The 17,365-nt window shown below is 51.0% G+C and overlaps 1 protein-coding gene across 1 annotated transcript in view; it reads right to left on the bottom strand.

The window, feature by feature from the left end:
* The window catches only part of EMSY (EMSY, BRCA2-interacting transcriptional repressor), a 55,239-nt gene that overhangs the window by 18,699 nt on the left and 19,175 nt on the right, over positions 1-17,365 (bottom strand). The window contains exons 10-16 of the mRNA XM_015406468.1: positions 13,869-14,042; positions 10,844-10,879; positions 9,503-9,639; positions 8,553-8,726; positions 6,818-7,016; positions 1,918-2,027; positions 857-1,109 (exon numbers count right to left, since the gene is read on the bottom strand). Of these exons, the coding sequence (XP_015261954.1) occupies positions 857-1,109; positions 1,918-2,027; positions 6,818-7,016; positions 8,553-8,726; positions 9,503-9,639; positions 10,844-10,879; positions 13,869-14,042 (1,083 nt within the window). The remainder of the gene's footprint in view (positions 1-856; positions 1,110-1,917; positions 2,028-6,817; positions 7,017-8,552; positions 8,727-9,502; positions 9,640-10,843; positions 10,880-13,868; positions 14,043-17,365) is intronic.

Below are 17,365 nucleotides of genomic sequence, written 5' to 3' on the forward strand. Positions count from 1 at the left end.
TTCTTCACCCAAAGAGTGATTAACACTTGGAATTCACTGCCACAGGAAGTGGTGGGTGCTACAAGCATGGATGGCTTCAAAAGGGAATTAGATAAGCATATGGAGCAGAGGTCCATCAGTGGCTATTAGCCACAAGGTATAGCTAGGGGCTCTGGGGCAAGTGATGCTCTGTCTTCTTGGTGCTTGGGGGGGGGGCTTGGGGAGGGGGGGTTCTAGTGTCCTGGCCCCACTGCTGGACCTCCTGATGGCACCTGGTATTTCTGGCCACTGTGTGACACAGAGTGTTGGACTGGATGGGCCTTTGGCCTGATCCAACATTGGTGTCTCTTATATTGTTATGTCTGGGGCAAGGGATGCTCTGTATTCTTGGTGCTTGGGGGGGCAACACAGAGTGTTGGACTGGATGGGCCTTTGGCCTGATCCAACATTGGTGTCTCTTATGTTCTTATGTCTGGGGCAAGGGATGCTCTGTCTTCTTGGTGCTGGGGGGGGGGGAACAGTGGGAGGGCTTCTAGTGTCCTGGCCCCACTGGTGGACCTCCTGATGGCACCTGGTATTTCTGGCCACTGTGTGACAGAGTGTTGGACTGGATGGGCCACTGGCCTGATCCAACATTGGCTTCTCTTATGTTCTTATTAGATAGGAACTCTCAGTCTGGGACAAGGGATGCTGTGTATTCTTGGTGCTTGGGGGGGGGGAGCAACAGTGGGAGGGCTTCTAGCATCCTGGCCCCACTTCTGGACCTCCTGGTGGCACCTGGTATTTCAGGCCACTGTTTGGCAGAGTGTTGGACTTGAATGGGCCATTGGCCTGATCCAACGTTGGCTTCTCTTACGTTCTTATGAGATCGACCCACCTGTCGTCTGCTGGAGCTCCAGGAGAGCTTTTATTGTCGAGGTGGCCGACTGCGATTCGCTGGAGACGTCCTGGTAGATGATGGTGGGGCTGGAGTCCACGGCGATCTCGTGCTCGGACCAGTCCTGGCTGCGGGAGGCGATGACGTGGACCACCGGCTGGGAGGGGGGGGGGGGGGGGAGACAGACCCTCTCAGTCTCTCGCCCAGCCTCGAGGAGGCCCCACCTCCTGGCTTGCAGACTCAATGCTCTGATCTAGCCAAGTGTTTGTTTTTCTTAAAAACATGGGTAAGAACAAGGCAAAAACAACCAGTATTGCCAGGCGACAAATGCACAACGATGGCCATGTGTATGGTACCCCCCTCCCCCAACCTTCCACCTTATTTTCACGAACTGACTGTCCCCAAGCATCCGAAGGCTTTTCTTTCGGCCGGGCTAAATGCTTTCTCCTAGGCCAGTGATGGCGAACCTTTTAGAGACCGAGTGCCCAAACTGCGACCCAAAACCCACTTATTAATCGCAAAGTGCCAACACGGCAATTTAACCTGAATACTGAGGTTTTAGTTTAGAAAAAACCACTCATACATTAACTTAAGATGATCCAAACAAAGTAAGGAAAGCAATCCCAAATGCTTTCATTGACTTAAAATTATTTGGCAGAGAATTCCACACTTTAATGACGGTCTGGGGCGATGGCACACGTGGCCACAGAGAGGGCTCTGAGTGCCGCCTCGGGCACACGTGCCATAGGTTCGCCACCACTGTCTCTGCCCGAGACTGCGGGGTCACCGGGTTGTTAAACAAAGAGGCGGTTGTGTATGGAACTTGCAATCATTGCGTGTGATCGATATCTTAAGGGAGAGGCACGTGGGAACATCCTATTGGCAAACGGTTCTGAAATGTTTAAACGCTTGAATGTTTTCAATCTCGAGCTTTTAAGGTTTTAACTTATTTTGCGCTGGGCGGAATTAAATGGCTGCGAAACCGCTCTGGGCTCCACACAAGCTGGGAAGGGCGGTCAAAAAAAAATTCTAATCTAATAATAAAATAAATATTGCCTTGCCGGTCCATAAGCATTTGCATAGCTCCTCCCATTTGGAGCCGTCTGAATATACTCACGCCACGCTCGCTCTCTGGTGGTAGCAGTGAGCATGTTCCTCGAAAACTTACGGCCTAATGGGAAACAAAGATTACACAGATGGGAAGAGGAAACCTCTGGAAGGAGAACGCTATACACCGGGGGTCCTGCCAAACTTTCTGAGCCTCTGGGCACCTTTGGAATTCTGACTCGGGGCGGAGGAAAAGTCCCAGCCAAAGGCACAGGGATAACTTTAAAAGGGGATCGGAGAGATCCGTGGAGGAGAGGTCTATTAGTGACTACTATCCACGGTGACGAAAAGGAACCTCCACGTTCAGAGGCAGTCAACCTCCGGATCCCATAGACGGGAGGCAACATCAGGGGAAGGCTTCGGGTTCTAAGCCCTGTTCGTTGGACTTCCAGAGGAACTGGTTGGCCTCAGGGCCGCAGCTATGGTGGGGCTTTTGGGGGTGTTGCCCCCTTTCTTAAAGGCACAGCCCCACAAGAATGTCTCCTGTAAATGCTTTTTTTCAATCTTTTTTTTCAAAGGTGTGCGCCCCTTTAAGCAGAGTGGGGGGCTGTATTTGACGAATTCCCGCACTGAGCAAGGGGGTTGGAGTAGGTGACCTCTAGGAGCCCCTTCTAATGCTGTGTCAAGAAACTAGTCTGCTTATAAGAGAGTTTGGCTGCCTAAGTGTTAGCTTTCTTGACTATAGAAGTCATCACCCCCCACTTGCCGGCTTGTTCTCAGAATTGTTTCTTAGGCTGGCAAAAGTGATTAACTTGCAGCAGCTGAGGACTGTCATCTAAAATGATTGACAGCTTGCAACTTAGAGATCTTTCCTGGCAACAGTTTTCGATTGGCGAAATGGCTTTTCTTTCTGCACTGGGAACTTCAGCCCCACCAAAAAAAAAAAAAAAACCTGCCCCACAAGCCACAAAATCCTGGCTACTGGCCCTGCTTTTAAGAGAGTTTGGCTGCCTAAGTGTTAGCTTTCTTGACTATAGAAGTCATCACCCCCCACCTGCCGGCTTGTTATCAGAATTGTTTCTTAGGCTGGCAAAAGTGATTAACTTGCAGCAGCTGAGGACTGTCATCTAAAATGATTGACAGCTTGCAACTTAGAGATCTTTCCTGGCAACAGTTTTGGATTGGTGAAATGGCTTTTCTTTCTGCACTGGGATCTTCAGCCCCACCAAAAAAAAAAAAAAAAAATTGCCCCACAAGCCACAAAATCCTGGCTACAGGCCTGGTTGGCCCCTGTGTGAGACAGGATGCTGGACTAGATGGACCCTCACTGGTCTGATCCAGCAGGGCTCTTCTGAGGTTCTTATCAGGGGAAGGCCTCGGCCTCTCTACCCTGTTGCTGGGCCCTCCAGAGGCATTGGTTGGCCCCTGTGTGAGACAGGATGCTGAACTAGACGGACCCTCACTAGTCTGATCCAGCAGGGCTCTTCTGAGGTTCTTAAAGTCAGGGAGTGACGTTAGGCATACCTCTAACAGCAACGTTTCCAGCAGAAACTCTTTTTAACAGGATGCCGAAGACGATTCCGTGTCATGTGGCCGGCATGACTAAACACCAAGGTGCACGGAACGCTGTTACCTTTCCACTGAAGTGGTCCCTATTTATCTACTTGCAATTTCTTGCTTTCGAACTGCTAGGTTGGCAGGAGCTGGAACTAGAGACGGGAGCTCACTCCGTCACGTGGCATTTGGGTCTCGAACTACCGACCTTCCAGTTTGCAGTTCAGTGTCCTAACCGCTTGAGCCACCGCAGTCCCGAACTGAGGGAAACCCAGGGTCATACACCCCCAAATCCGACTCAGCTGCAACACGCCAATTACCCTCACCCTAGCCTAACTCAAAGCGAGATCATGGGGGCGATAAGAGAGAGGAGTTCCCTGTTATGCCACGAAAGGCGTGATGAAAGTGTGACAGGGAGTACACCCAGGGAGGAATTCAGACATTAACTCCCAACCCGACCCGTCTGCTTAGATGTTAATGCCAAAACTGCTTGGGGGGCGATACAAGGGTAAACCATCACAAATGAAACACGAGACTGAACTCTAGGCACAGGTTAAATGATAACGTAATAATGGGTTCGAATCCCGTTCATGCCACGGAAGCTCGCTGGGTGACCTTGGGTCAGTCACACACTCTCTGCCTGACCTGCCTCACAGGGGTTGTGGTAGAAAAGAGAAAGAGTCTAGCAGCCTTAAAAGACTGACAAAATTGGTGGCAGGGCATGAGCTTTCGTGAGTCACGGCTCACGTCTTCAGATACAGCTGGAATGTGAGTCCATCTGCCCTTGGAGAGTGGAGTGATTTCAGATGCCGGGTGACACTAGCAGGCGAATGGCAACAGCAGGTGAATGGGCAACAGCAGGCGTGATTGGATTAGGGGAGATATGCAGAGGAATAGTGGGGCGTGGAGAAATCAGCACTGGTAACGAGACAGGAAACTGAGGTCTCGATTCAGTCCAGGAGGACGCTTTGTCTTGAGCTTCGTGACCAGTTGCGACGCAGCAGGAGGAGAAGGATGGCAGCCGCTTTGGGTCCCCATTGGGGAGATAGGTGGGATATAAATAAGTAAGTCTCGGTAACTCTAAGCTTAACATCCAGAGAGGCTTGGATCCTGTTTCGAACACGCCGTTCACTAAGCACACTTAGCAACCCTCCCCCAATTGCGGCCAGTTGGGTGGGACTGTGTGCAGAGTCCGCCTTGGAAGAGGGAACTGATGAGAATCACACACACACGTGCCCCATGCTAGCGTCTGCATCTTTCCCCAACACAAGCCAAAATCAGGAACAAGCCAACATCCAGGTTTGTAAGACCTGTTCAGTCCAAGTGGGGCCTGAACTCTCTCCCGAATATCAAGGCGGGCAGGATCATTCAAAGTCCGGTGTGGCGCAGGGGCTAGAGTGTCAGAGCAGGATCTTGGAGACCCAGGTTCGAATCCCCACTCTGCCGTGGGAAACTTGGCCGGGTGGACCTTCGGCAAGTTTTGAACAGAGGAGGGAAACAAACTTAGCCCTGAAAACTAGGATCGAGGACCTGAAAAGGCAAGTCAAGCGGAGTAGAGGGCCAACAAGTAAAACTTAATATCAGTAATATGTAAAAATACATGTATTCATTTGTATAGGATTAAAAAACTTACGGGGGGGGGGGGCAATCACACCTCATGTAAGAATTCCATAATCATATAGACGCAATATATCATTGTACTGGATTATGCATTGTGGAGGAGGAGGAGGAGATTGGATTTATACCCTGCCCTTCACTCGGAGTCTCAGAGCGGCTTACAAACTCCTTTCCCTTCCCCTCCCCACGACAGACTCCCTGTGAGGTAGGTGGGGCTGAGGGAGCTCTGAGAGAACTGTGGCTGACCCAAGGTCATCCAGCAGCTGCAAGTGGAGGCGTGGGGGAATCAAACCTGGTTCTCCCAGATTAGAGTCCGCACACTTAACCACTACACCAAACTGTGCTGTAAGCCGATTTGTTCCGCATTGTGTCTGACCTCCGAAGAGCACTTAACCACTACACCAAACTGTGCTGTAAGCCGATTTGTTCCGGTTCTCCCAGATTAGAGTCTGCACACTTAACCACTACACCAAACTGTGCTGTAAGCCGATTTGTTCCGCATTGTGTCTGACCTCCGAAGAGGGCCCTAAGAGGCCAGAATGCATCAGGTCAAGTCCATTGGCCCTTGGGTGTATACGGTTTTTGAATTCTTACGTGAGGTGTGATTGGGCCCCTATCAGTGTTCCCTCTAAGATGAGTGAGTGTGAGCCAGCTCACAGATTTTTAGCCTCCAGCTCACACATTTTTTGTCTCAGCTCAGGAAGGATGGCTCCAGAGCAAACTCATTTATGCAGCAGCCAAATCGCTCGCTCACAACTTTTAATTTCTGCTCGCAAGACTCCACAGCTTAGAGGGAGCACTGGCTCCAATATGTTTATTTGTTTGTTTTATTAGATTTATACCCTGCCCTCCCCACCAAGGCATGCTCGGGGCAGTATAAAAACAGACTAAGATCATAAAACAGTTATAAGGCGCTATGTATAAATATTACACATATGACGGCGAAACATCGGTTTTTTTAATCCTTTACGAATAAATACATGTATTAGCTGCTGTAGATTTTCTGGGCTGTGTGGCCGTGGTCTTGGCATTGTAGGACCTGACGTTTCGCCAGCAGCTGTGACTGGCATCCTCAGAGGTATGACACAGAAAGATGGAGTACTCTCTGTGTCAAGGTGAGAAGAATGGTAGGCAGGTAATTTATATCTACTCAGGAAGGTGGGGTAGGGCTTATCTTGTAGGAGTTCCCCAGCCTGTGAACATGGTAATGGAGGAGCTTTCCTGAGGAGGTTCTTTTGTATATGGATTGTTTCCTGAGGAGGTTCTAATCTTATCTGTGCTATTGTCAGATGTAGAACCTTTTGTGTTTTTCAGGTCAGGAAACCATGCCCTGTTTATTTTTAAACTTTCTTCTTTCCTGTTGAAATTGTGTTTACGTTTACGAATTTCAATGGCTACAGCAACTGGCGAAACGTCAGGTCCTACAATGCCAAGACCACGGCCATACAACGCAGGAAATCTGCAACAGCTAATGAACTCCGGCCGTGAAAGCCTTCGACAAGATACATGTATCTTTACATATTATTTACATATTAAGTTTTAATTGTTGGCCCTCTTTTCCATTTGACCTTGGGCGAGTCATCCTCTCCCAGCCTGACCTACCTCACAGGGTTGTTGTGAGTTTAAAATGGAGGACGGGAGAATGACGGAAGCTGCTTGGGTTCCCTGCTGGGGAGAGAGGCGGGGTACAACCAGAGCAAATAAAGACACACACACCCCCACAGCATCCTTTAAGGGTCTCACCTTGGGACCCCTGCGAGGACTCCGTGGAGGAGGAGCTGCTGTCCGTGTACGCCTGGGGCTCTTCCTTCACGTCCGGCAGGGCGGCGGCCCCCGCCTCCACCACACGGGACGCCTGCTGCAGGGTTTCGGTGACCAGCTGCCTCGTCTGCTCGCTCACCACCGTGGCCTGGAAGGTCACCGGTTTTGGCTTGATCAGCACCTGAGAGACAAGGGAGGGATCTCACTGGAGCAGGGCAGCTTTGAGAGGACGGGAACAGGGGCCTGCGCGCTGCCAAAGAGTTACACGTTTTGGAACTGAAACATCACACGGGGAAATAATTCGAATCAGTTGCATTGTTATTCTGCTTCTGGTCATAAGAACACAAGAAGAGCCCTGCTGGATCAGCCCAGTGGTCCATCTAGTCCAGCATCCTGTTTCACACAGTGGCCAACCAGTTCCCCTGGAGGGCCAACAACAGGGCAGAGAGGCCGAGGCCTTCCCCTGATAAGAACCTAAGAAGAGCCCTGCTGGATCAGTCCAGTGAGGGTCCATCTAGTCCAGCCTCCTGTCTCACACAAGGGCCAGCCAGTTCCTCTGGAGGGCCAAGAACAGGGCAGAGAGGCCGAGGCCTTCCCCTGATAAGAACCTAAGAAGAGCCCTGCTGGATCAGTCCAGTGAGGGTCCATCTAGTCCAGCCTCCTGTCTCACACAAGGGCCAGCCAGTTCCTCTGGAGGGCCAAGAACAGGGCAGAGAGGCCGAGGCCTTCCCCTGATAAGAACCTAAGAAGAGCCCTGCTGGATCAGTCCAGTGAGGGTCCATCTAGTCCAGCCTCCTGTCTCACACAAGGGCCAGCCAGTTCCTCTGGAGGGCCAAGAACAGGGCAGAGAGGCCGAGGCCTTCCCCTGAGAGGAACCTCAGAAGAGCCCTGCTGGATCAGACCAGTGAGGGTCCATCTAGTCCAGCACCCTGTCTCACCCAGTGGCCAACCGGTTCCTCTGGAGGTCCTACAAGAGGGCATAGAAGCTGAAGCCTTTCCGTGATGAGATCATCAGAAGAGCCCTGCTGGATCTGTCCAGTTGAGGGTCCATCTAGTCCAGCATCCTGTCTCACCCAGTGGCCAACTAGTTCTTCCGGAGGGCCAACAACAGGGCATAGAGGTTGAGGTCTTCCCTTGATGTCGCCTCCTGGCTCTGGGATTCAGAGGTTTAGTGCCTCTGAATGTGGAGGTTCCCCTCAGTAGGAACCCTGCTGGATCAGACCAGTGAGGGTCCATCTAGTCCAGCATCCCGTCTCTCACAGTGGCCAACCAGTTCCTCTGGAGGACCAACAACAGGTTAGAGAGCCCAAGGCCTTCCCCCTGATGTTGCCTCCTGGCCCTGGGATTCAGAGGATTAGTGCCTCTGAACATGGAGGTTCCCCTCAGCTACCATGGGTAGTAGTCATTGGTAGACTTATCCTCCATGAACCTATCTAACCCCCTTTGAAAGCTGTTTATTCCTGTGGCCATCACTACATCCTCTGGCAGCGAATTCCACATTTCAATCCCTCCCTGTGTAAAGTGGTATTTCCTTAGGTCCATCCCGAACCTACTGCCCATCAGCTTCATTGGATGCCCTCAAGTTCCAGTATTCTGGGAGAGAGAGGAAAAAAAGTTCGCTTTTGTCAGCTCTCTCCACCCCATGCATTATTTTAGAAACCTTTGATACCCCCACCCCATCCCAAATGTGGCTTTTAAAGCAACTTGTTCAGCTTACCTGCGTCTTTCCTTGCTGGCCGTACACAATTTTGGTGGGGATGATTTTGGTGGCTGGCTGAACAGCGGACCCGATCCCTTTTGGCTGCGTGACGATCATTTTGGTAATGGGCCTGGTGGCAGTGATAATTGCTGGCTTCGCCCCGGCTGGGACCGCTTGAATCGTTTTTTCTCCCTGAGGACGAGACAGACAGGTGACGTCCGAGAGACTGTTTATATTTTGAACAGGTGAAATTGTCTCATACTGAATCGGACCTTCTGGTCCATCAGGGTCAGTACTGTGTACTCAGATTGGCAGCAGCTGTGCAGGGTCTCAGGGAGACGTCTTTCCCATCCCCTCCTGCCCGGTCCTCTTTTAACTGGGGATGCTGGGGATTGAACCTGGGACCTTCTGCATGCCAAGCAGAGGCTCTGCGGGCCATGGCTCAGTGGTAGAGCATTTGCTGGGCACGAGAAGGCCCCAGATTCAATCCCTGGCATCTCCAGTTACAAGGATCAGGCAGTAGGCGATGTGAAGGACCTCAGTGGCTCAGTGGTAGAACATCTGCTTGGCCTGCAGAAGGTCCCAGGTTCAATCCCTGGCATCTCCAGTTAAAAAGGACCAGGCAGTAGGCGATGTGAAGGACCTCAGTGGCTCAGTGGTAGAGCATCTGCTTGGCATGCAGAAGGTCCCAGGTTCCATCCCCAGCATTAAAAAGAACCAGGCAGGAGGTGATGTGAAAGACCCCCACCTGAGACCCGAGAGAGCCGCTCTCAGTCTAAGTAGGCAGTACTGACTTTGATGGACCGTGGGTTTGATGCAGGATAAGGCAGCTTTGTGTGTTCGTACCTACACAGATCTGATGCGACAGCCACACCGTCGGCATTGGGACCTTAACGACTTTGACCCTCCACCCTGCTTCACCTTCTGGGGCCGACTCCGCAGTCCCGATGCCGCCGCTTCTCACTTACCCCGGCGTTCAGCAACGTCGTGACCACGTTTTTGCCAGGGAGGCCTTGGATGGTGGTGCCCTTGCCGGTCGTCTTTTGCACAACGATCACGTTCGGCTTGGACGTCACGGGGATGGTGGTGATTTTGGTGGTCGTTCCTGAAAAGCAAAAACAAGAGGGGGGGAAAGGAGGCCCTTAGGGGTTAAGACGGGGAACCCTGCCACTGCTCCAACTGGTTTTGGCCCTACCACACTTTGGGGGGGGGGAGTCATGTGCAAGAGAAGAGAACATGGGTAGTGGGGTCCAATATTCTACCTTTTCCAGGTAGGGGAGTCCATAACGTGCAGCGGGGAACTCCCAACCCAGAACCAGTTCCCCACCCCCTCCACCAGGGGGAGTCAGTCTGCGCAAATGCTCCTTCGCACACAGAATTGACCGCCTGATAAACGGTGCCCCGTGCGCACAGTAGCTCTGGCATGCATCGGAATCCAATCAGAATTAATTTTTTTTTTGGCACTGGAGTATGTTCTCAAGCGCCACCGTTCTGTCGGGTTTAAATGAGACTGGGGGAAAACAGAAAAGAGCGAGGGGCCCGCAATTGCACCTTAAAGACTAACACAATTCGTGGCAGGCAGGGGAAGAGCTTTCGTGAGCCACGGCTCACTTCTTCAGATACGGCAACTGGGAGAAAGAGAGACCGGCGCAGCCAGTTTACAGAAGGCTACCCCGTTTCTTCTGCCAGATTTGGTCAAGGTTCGGGTAGAGATCGACTTGTCCTAGAAGGCCGGGGACAAACCAACCGGTTTAAACTGCTAGGGCGGGGGCCCCCCCAATGTTTCTGGAGCCTGCGGGCACCTTTGGGATTCTGGTACAGGGTGGCAGGCGCGGCCCCAAAATGGCTGCTGGAGGAGGCGGCCCCGGCCCCAAAATGGCTGCTGGAGGAGGCGGCCCCGGCCCCAAAATGGCTGCTGGAGGAGGCGGACCTGGCCCCAAAATGGCTGCTGGAGGAGGCAGACCCGGCCCCAAAATGGCTGCTGCAGCTCACCTCCAGTCACGCAGTGAAGACCCTTGGGCTGCGGTGACAGCTGCTGCCAAAGTCAATGCTTTTAAAGATCTGCTGAGCCAAGAACACCCCCCATGGCCAATCAGAAGCCTCGCTGGGCAAAAGCCCCACTTGGGCCCACCCACTTTCTAAAAACACTTGAGAAGGTGTGGGCTACTGCCATGGCGCCCGTGGGCACCACGCTGGGGACCCCTGCACTAGGGAAACATCCATAAAACCATCGGGGGGAGGGAGGAGGGTCCTCTGTGACAATCACGTAACATTCAGACACAATTCCTTGAGCGGCGTGTTTTGGATACCTTTTTGTTGAAAATACGTCTTCATCAAGGAGTTACCTTTAAAGAAAGTGAAAATAAAAATAGCTTGGTCTACGAACAGTGGTATTCGCTAGAATTCCTGCCAATTTGCAGGCACAGGGTAGGGTGGGGTGGGGGAGGGCAGAGAGACACTTAATACAAAGAACACAGACTTGTAAGAAAATGTGGCCCTGTTACCAAGATGCTTTCCGACAGGGTGGAAGAACAGTTTCACATTCCTTCGGTGTCTACGTGAATGAGCCGTAGAAGAGGTTATGCGTGTTGCACCCAGGGCCGGTGTTGGCATATTCCAGGGTAGGGCAGTTTCTGGGGCCCATGGCTTCTGGGGGCCCCTATTGCTGCTCATCCCCTACTCACGCAACTCCTCCGATGCCTGCAATCACACCCTCCCTTGCTGCTCATCCCCTACTCACGGAACTCCTCCAATGCCTGCAATCTCACCATCCCTTGCTGCACGCAACTCCTCCGATGCCTGCAATCACACCCTCCCTTGCCTGCGAGTGAATGCTTTCTCACCTGTGCTCCCAGAGGCATGTGCGGCCTGCTGGAGGCCGTGGCAGGGGCACTACCAGCTGTAGCCACCACCCAGCACCATCAGGGAAAGCGCATGCAGGCTGTGACAGCAGGGACTGGGAGATCTTGCAAGTGGGAAGGGGAAAGATGCACAGGCAGGTGGGGGCACAGGGGTGGGTGAGTGGGCAAGAAGGGGGGTCTAGTCACGGACACAGGGGGCCCCCGAACACTTTATGCCCAGGCCCCCACGAAAACTTTAAAAAAGAAGGTATTCTAGCATTGGAAAAGGTGCAGAAAAGGGCAACTGACATGATTAATGGGATAGAACACCTTCCCTATGAAAGAAAGCTAAAGAGGTTAGGGCTCTTTATCTTGGAGAAAAAAACACCGAGGAGTGACATGATAGAGGGTTAAGGAGTTCTGCATGGGACGGAGAAGGCAGAGAAAGAAGTCTTTTTCTCCCTTTCTCACAATACAAGAACTCATGGGCACTCCTTGAACTTGATGAGCAGTCGGGTTAGAACGGATAAAAGGAAGTCCTCCTTCACCCAAAGAGTCATTAACACGTGTTATTCACTGCCACAGGAAGTGGTGGCGGCTACAAGCATGGACGGCTTCAAGAGGGGACTGGATAAATATCTGGAGCAGAGGTCCATCAGTGGCTCTTAGCCACAAGGTATAGCTGGAACACTCTGTCTGGGGCAGTGACGCCCTGTATTCTTGGTGCTGGGGGGGGGGCAAGAGTGGGAGGGCTTCTGGAGTTCTGGCCCCGCTGGTGGACCTCCTTGTGGCACCTGGACTTTGGCCACTGTGTGACACAGTGTTGGGACTGGACGGGCCATTGGCCTGATCCAACATGGCTTCGCTTATGCTTTTAACCTGGAATCAGTCCTAGCTGCACCTGCACTGGTCACCCTTTGACCAGCTGTTCCCCAATGCACTGAACTCCAACTCTGCAATCCTGCGGCAACTGCCCAATGCCCTGCCCTGCTTTATGCCCGCCCCTAGGGCACATCTCTGTCATGCCACCTTACAAAGAGTGGCTGGCGGCTACGATTCACTGGACAAGAAAGCAAAGAAGCCCGGAGCAATGCTGCAAAGCTGCGGGAGCCACCTAGTGGCTGCGACCGGTAAAAGCACCATAGGTTTTAAAAAGCCTTAAGACCCATGTATGTTTTACAGAAGACTTTTTTAAAAATGCTGGGGGGGGGGGGAGATCTGTCACCAGATGGGCCATGATCCTGGGCATACATGGGTGGCGGGTGAAACGTGTTTATTCTCCTTTCAGCTCATGCAGGAATCTCATGTCTACAGCATGACTCGAGCACGTGTTGACCCAGTCGTTGCGAGGGTAGTTGAAGTCTCCCAGTAGAACGACGTCATTTGCTTTAGATTCAGGAGGGCAGCCGAGTTGGTCTGAAGCAACTGAACCAGAGTCTGAGTCCAGTGGCGCCTTTAAGACCGACAAGTTTAATCCTGGGTATGAGCTTTCGTGTGCAGGCACACTTCTGAAGAAGTGCACGCGCATGAAAGCTTATACCCAGACTTAAACTTGTTGGTCTTCAACGTGCCACTGGACTCAAATTTTGTTCTATTGCCTGCTTTGGTCACCTCCCTTCTTTCCTTCTCCACCTCAAGATCAGCCTTAAGGGTTTGATTAAGGTGGGTGATAGTACACCCCCCACTTCTAAGTAAGCCCGAGGGGCCAAGTGTTTCCATCCCTATCGCTTCTGTAGGGGAACTGATTCCCTTTCTAACTTATCTGATTCTATGCCCTCGTCGATTCCTCTTCCATCCCTCACCGAATGGGCATGGCAGACCGAGGCAGAGTCCCCAGAGAGGGATTCGACGGTTCCCTTTAAGAGCTGCATTTTCCTCGAGGGGAGAGATTGAGACAGGCCTGTGTGAACGTAGATAGTTGTCCTTACGGAACCCTGTGAAGTATTCCACTCCCCCGTGTGGGCTGCGAGAGACTTTTCGCTTTTCGTGTTTCTCATGGCCTCAAGGGAGTAGCAACTGATAGACATTCTCACCAATGTCAGTGTTCCCTCTAAGCTGAGTTAGTGTGAGCTAGCTCACAGTTTTTTACCCTCCAGCTCACACATTTTTGTCTTAGCGCAGAAAGGATGGCTCCAGAGCAAACTATCTGATGCAGTAACCAAATAACTCGCTCAGAACTTTAAGGCTAGTAGCTCACAAAGAAGAATTTTTGCTCACAAGACTCCATAGCTTAGAGGGAACATTGCTCACCATGTTAACTGAACTGTCTTAACCTGCATAATGAATATGTAACCATTACATGTGTATGACGGCTGGACCAGAGGTCTTGTAGTTTCCAACTGTGTAATGTCCCTCACTTCTGTCAAAGGAATTGACTTGAAAGCAACTTTTCTGACTTCCAATAAAAGCCTGATAAAGGACTTATTGCGTCTGAGAGTTTTTATCTCTTTTATGCCTTGTCTGACACTGTACGGCGATATCTGCCAATCCCTACCGGAAACGATGTTACTGCTGATCAGCTTCCCTCCGAGGGTGGCCAGCGATTTGGGGACGACTGTGATGATGCTGCCGCTGGTGGTCTTGACGTACGTGGCGCCCCCCGGCGTGCCGGTCAAGCGTGTCCCGAGGGACGGGCTCACCGTCGGACGGGTGTAAGTCGCTTGAGTCCCTGGGGCAAGAAAACAAAGGCTTGGGACATTGAATGCCGTGAATACTCAATGCCAAGAAGAAGAAGAAGAAAACAGAAGAGATTGGATTTATACCCCACCCTTCACTACCCAAAGGTGTCTCAGAGCGGCTTACAAACTCCTTTCCGTTCCCCTCCCCACGACAGACATCCTGGGAGGTAGGTGGGGCTGAGAGAGCTCTGGCAGAAATGGCTCTTTTTCAAGAACAGCTCTTATCAGAACTACAGCTTGCCCAAGGTCATCCAGCCAGGTGCAAGTGGAGAAGTGGGGAATCAAACCCAGTTCTCCCAGATTAGAGTCCGTGCACTTAACCACTACACCAAACTGGCCAAGACAGGTGGGAGCTCCTTAGGTGACAGAACCCCCCCTTTCCATTAGAAAGACCCCACTTGTAGAAAACTAGCATGTCAGGGAGAAGGGTAGGACAGAAGCACCTAGTTTTCCCCCTGCAGGGAAATTTTCATCTGCAGGAAGAATACATATCATGTGCAAACTCCACACCTGCAGTCGGAAGGGGCTCAGCGCAGACAACCCCCACGGTGAAAACCAGGCCTTTTGTTTCCACTCCCAGATTCTGCAGACTATGCAAAACTGAACTATATGGAGAGGGCTTTCCTGCACAGGTTACCGGGTTGTGCTGAACAAAAGGGATGCTTGGATAAAAGGTAAGAAAAAGGAGGAGGAGGAGGAGGAGATTGGATTTATACCCCGGCCTTTGCTTGGAGTCTCAGAGCGGCTTATAAACTCCTTCCTCTTCCCCTCCCCAGAACAGACACCCTGTGAGGCAGGTGGGGCTCAGAGAGCTCTTTCAAGAACTGCTCATGACAGAACAGCTCTTATCAGAGCTACGGCTTGCCCAAGGCCGTCCAGCCAGGTGCCAAGTGGAGGAGTGGGGAATCAAACCCGGTTCTCCCAGATTAGAGTCCGTGCACTTAACCACGGCACCAAACTGGGACTGTGGTCAATTCTATTGTGCATTGCTTCCTGTAAGTAGGATCCGGTAGACTCATGAAAGCGCCTACCCTGTCACATTTTTTTTGTAAAGTCTTGAAGGTGCTACTGGATTCTGCTGCGGCAGACGGATTGACACAGCTTACCCGTCTTGACCTATCTCCATGGAAGGTTTTTTGGGGGTATGAGCTCTCGAGAGTCAGAGCTAACTTCATGAGATACACGTCGGAATGGAGGCCCCCTATCTGACGAAGGGCGCTTTGATTCTCAAAAGCCGATACCCTGAAAAATCTTTGTTTCAGAGTGTCAGGTCCAACCGACCTTGGGGTTCGCTTCAGCAGATAAGATTGCAGCTAGCCAGCGGACAGGAAACTCTCAGCACACAGCAGATATCCTTAAAAAACTCATTTCATTTAATTGAATAAAAACATTCAGACACTCAGGATGTACGCAGTGCGGAAATCATCCAACCTATGAGCAGTTGGCAGCAAAACGTTTGAAATGCGAAGGCACGTTGGCAGTTCTGAAAAGGGAAGCTGCAGCTTCTGACCAGTCCTCATAGACAGTTCAGTCGTAAATCACCATAGAGCAGCATCCAGTTCCATCTCCAGCTTACCAACTTGATGTCCAAGGATACTCTGGTGCCTCCTGAAAGGTTCATAAGCATCTCTCTCCTGGGCTACTGCCACTCCCTTGAGATAACCGACTCTTGCAGCTGCCGGCAATTACCCCCACCAGGCTACCTTCCTCCTCCAAGGATGGATCCTGTCAAACTTATGACCCCCTTCCAATCATCAGTAAATTATAGGCTCATTCAGGCCTCATCCCTTACACAGAGGGAGGCGTGTCAGTCTCCAGCAGAAGAGCTCGATTCGAGTCCAGCAGCACCGTAGAGCCCGACAAGATTTTTGGCGTCGCGTCTTTCGAGAGCCAAAACTCCCTTCGTCAGATATAAGTAGGACTGGCGGTCCCTATCTGATGAAGGGAGTTTTGACTCTGGATTAGAGATGTGAAGGCCCGGGGAAAAACCGGAAAGATTTGGAAACAAACGTTTTCCCCCCGAAGCCTTTTTTGGTTTTTCCCCGGAAAACTGGAAAAATTGAAAAAAGAAGAGAAAAGGGGGAAAAAAATGATTACGGAATATTTTATTTTAACGTGATGAATAAAATATTTTAAGACAAGGTGTTCAGATATTTTCCAAATCATTTCTAAAAAAATACGTATGGTATCAGATTGATCTAATTTCTGTGCACCGAGGACAAGCAAGTCCTAGGTTACCAACTGAACTCTCCAATGCAAGAACAAGATGCATTTCTTCCTTTAGGAGGTGCTATTGTCACAAGAAAAGAAAAGGGTTTCAGTTTCGTTTTTGCATGTGGGTGGGTATTCTGTTTGTAATAATTGTTTGGATACACTCTATTTTTAATAGGCTAGCTGTGATAATTTCATGCCAAGTTAAAAAAAAATGTTCCTAAAGTAACAGAATGACTTTCAATCTGGAAAAAAAAGAAGTGCTAATGTGGCATTTTTTTCAATTTTTCCAAAAATTTCCATTTTCCCTCGAAAAAGACCGAGGTTTATTCCGAGCTTCAAAATTTCCGGAAATTTTACATCTCTACTCTGGATTGGAAAGCTCATACTCTGAGAATAAGGACATATGAATATAAGAGAAGCCAGTGTTGGGTCAGGCTAACGGCCCGTCCAGTCCAACACTCTGTGTCACACAGTGGCCAAAAATGCCAGGGGCCATCAAGAGGTCCACCAGTGGGGCCAGGACACTAGAAGCCCTCCCACTGTTGCTCCCCCCCCCAGCACCAAGAATGCAGAACATCAGTTGCTCCAGCCTGACCACTAAGGAACTCCTGGACTCTAGTCTAGCTTTCCCCCACAATATGTTATCAGCTTTGTTTGAGGATCCAAAGTAAGAGTAACTGAAGCACACTGTGACCCAAGCAGGCCCATAGCTACAGTAGGGCTTTTCAGGGTGCCCGCTCTTAAAGGCACAGCCCACAGGAATTTATCCACAAAATGTGTTTTAAAATCATTTAAAATCATTTTTAAAGGTTTGTTTAAAGGCATGCTCCAGGGTGGCACACAAATAGAGGAGGTGGACAAGTGGCTCCAAATCACCCAAAGAGTGATTTAACACGTGGAACTCACTGCCGCAGGAGGTGGTGGCGGCTACAAGCCTGGACGGCTTCAAGAGGGAATCGGATAAGGATATGGAGCAGAGGTCCATCGGTGGCTATGAGCCACAAGGTACAGATAGGAACTCTCAGTCTGGGGCAAGTGATGCTCTGTCTTCTTGGTGCTTGGGGGGGGGGGCAACAGTGGGGGGGCTTCTAATCTCTTG

Source organism: Gekko japonicus, unplaced genomic scaffold (genome assembly GCF_001447785.1).
Source record: "Gekko japonicus isolate JY-2015 unplaced genomic scaffold, Gekko_japonicus_V1.1 scaffold3994, whole genome shotgun sequence".
In the NCBI taxonomy this organism is placed as follows: Eukaryota; Metazoa; Chordata; class Lepidosauria; order Squamata; family Gekkonidae; genus Gekko; species Gekko japonicus.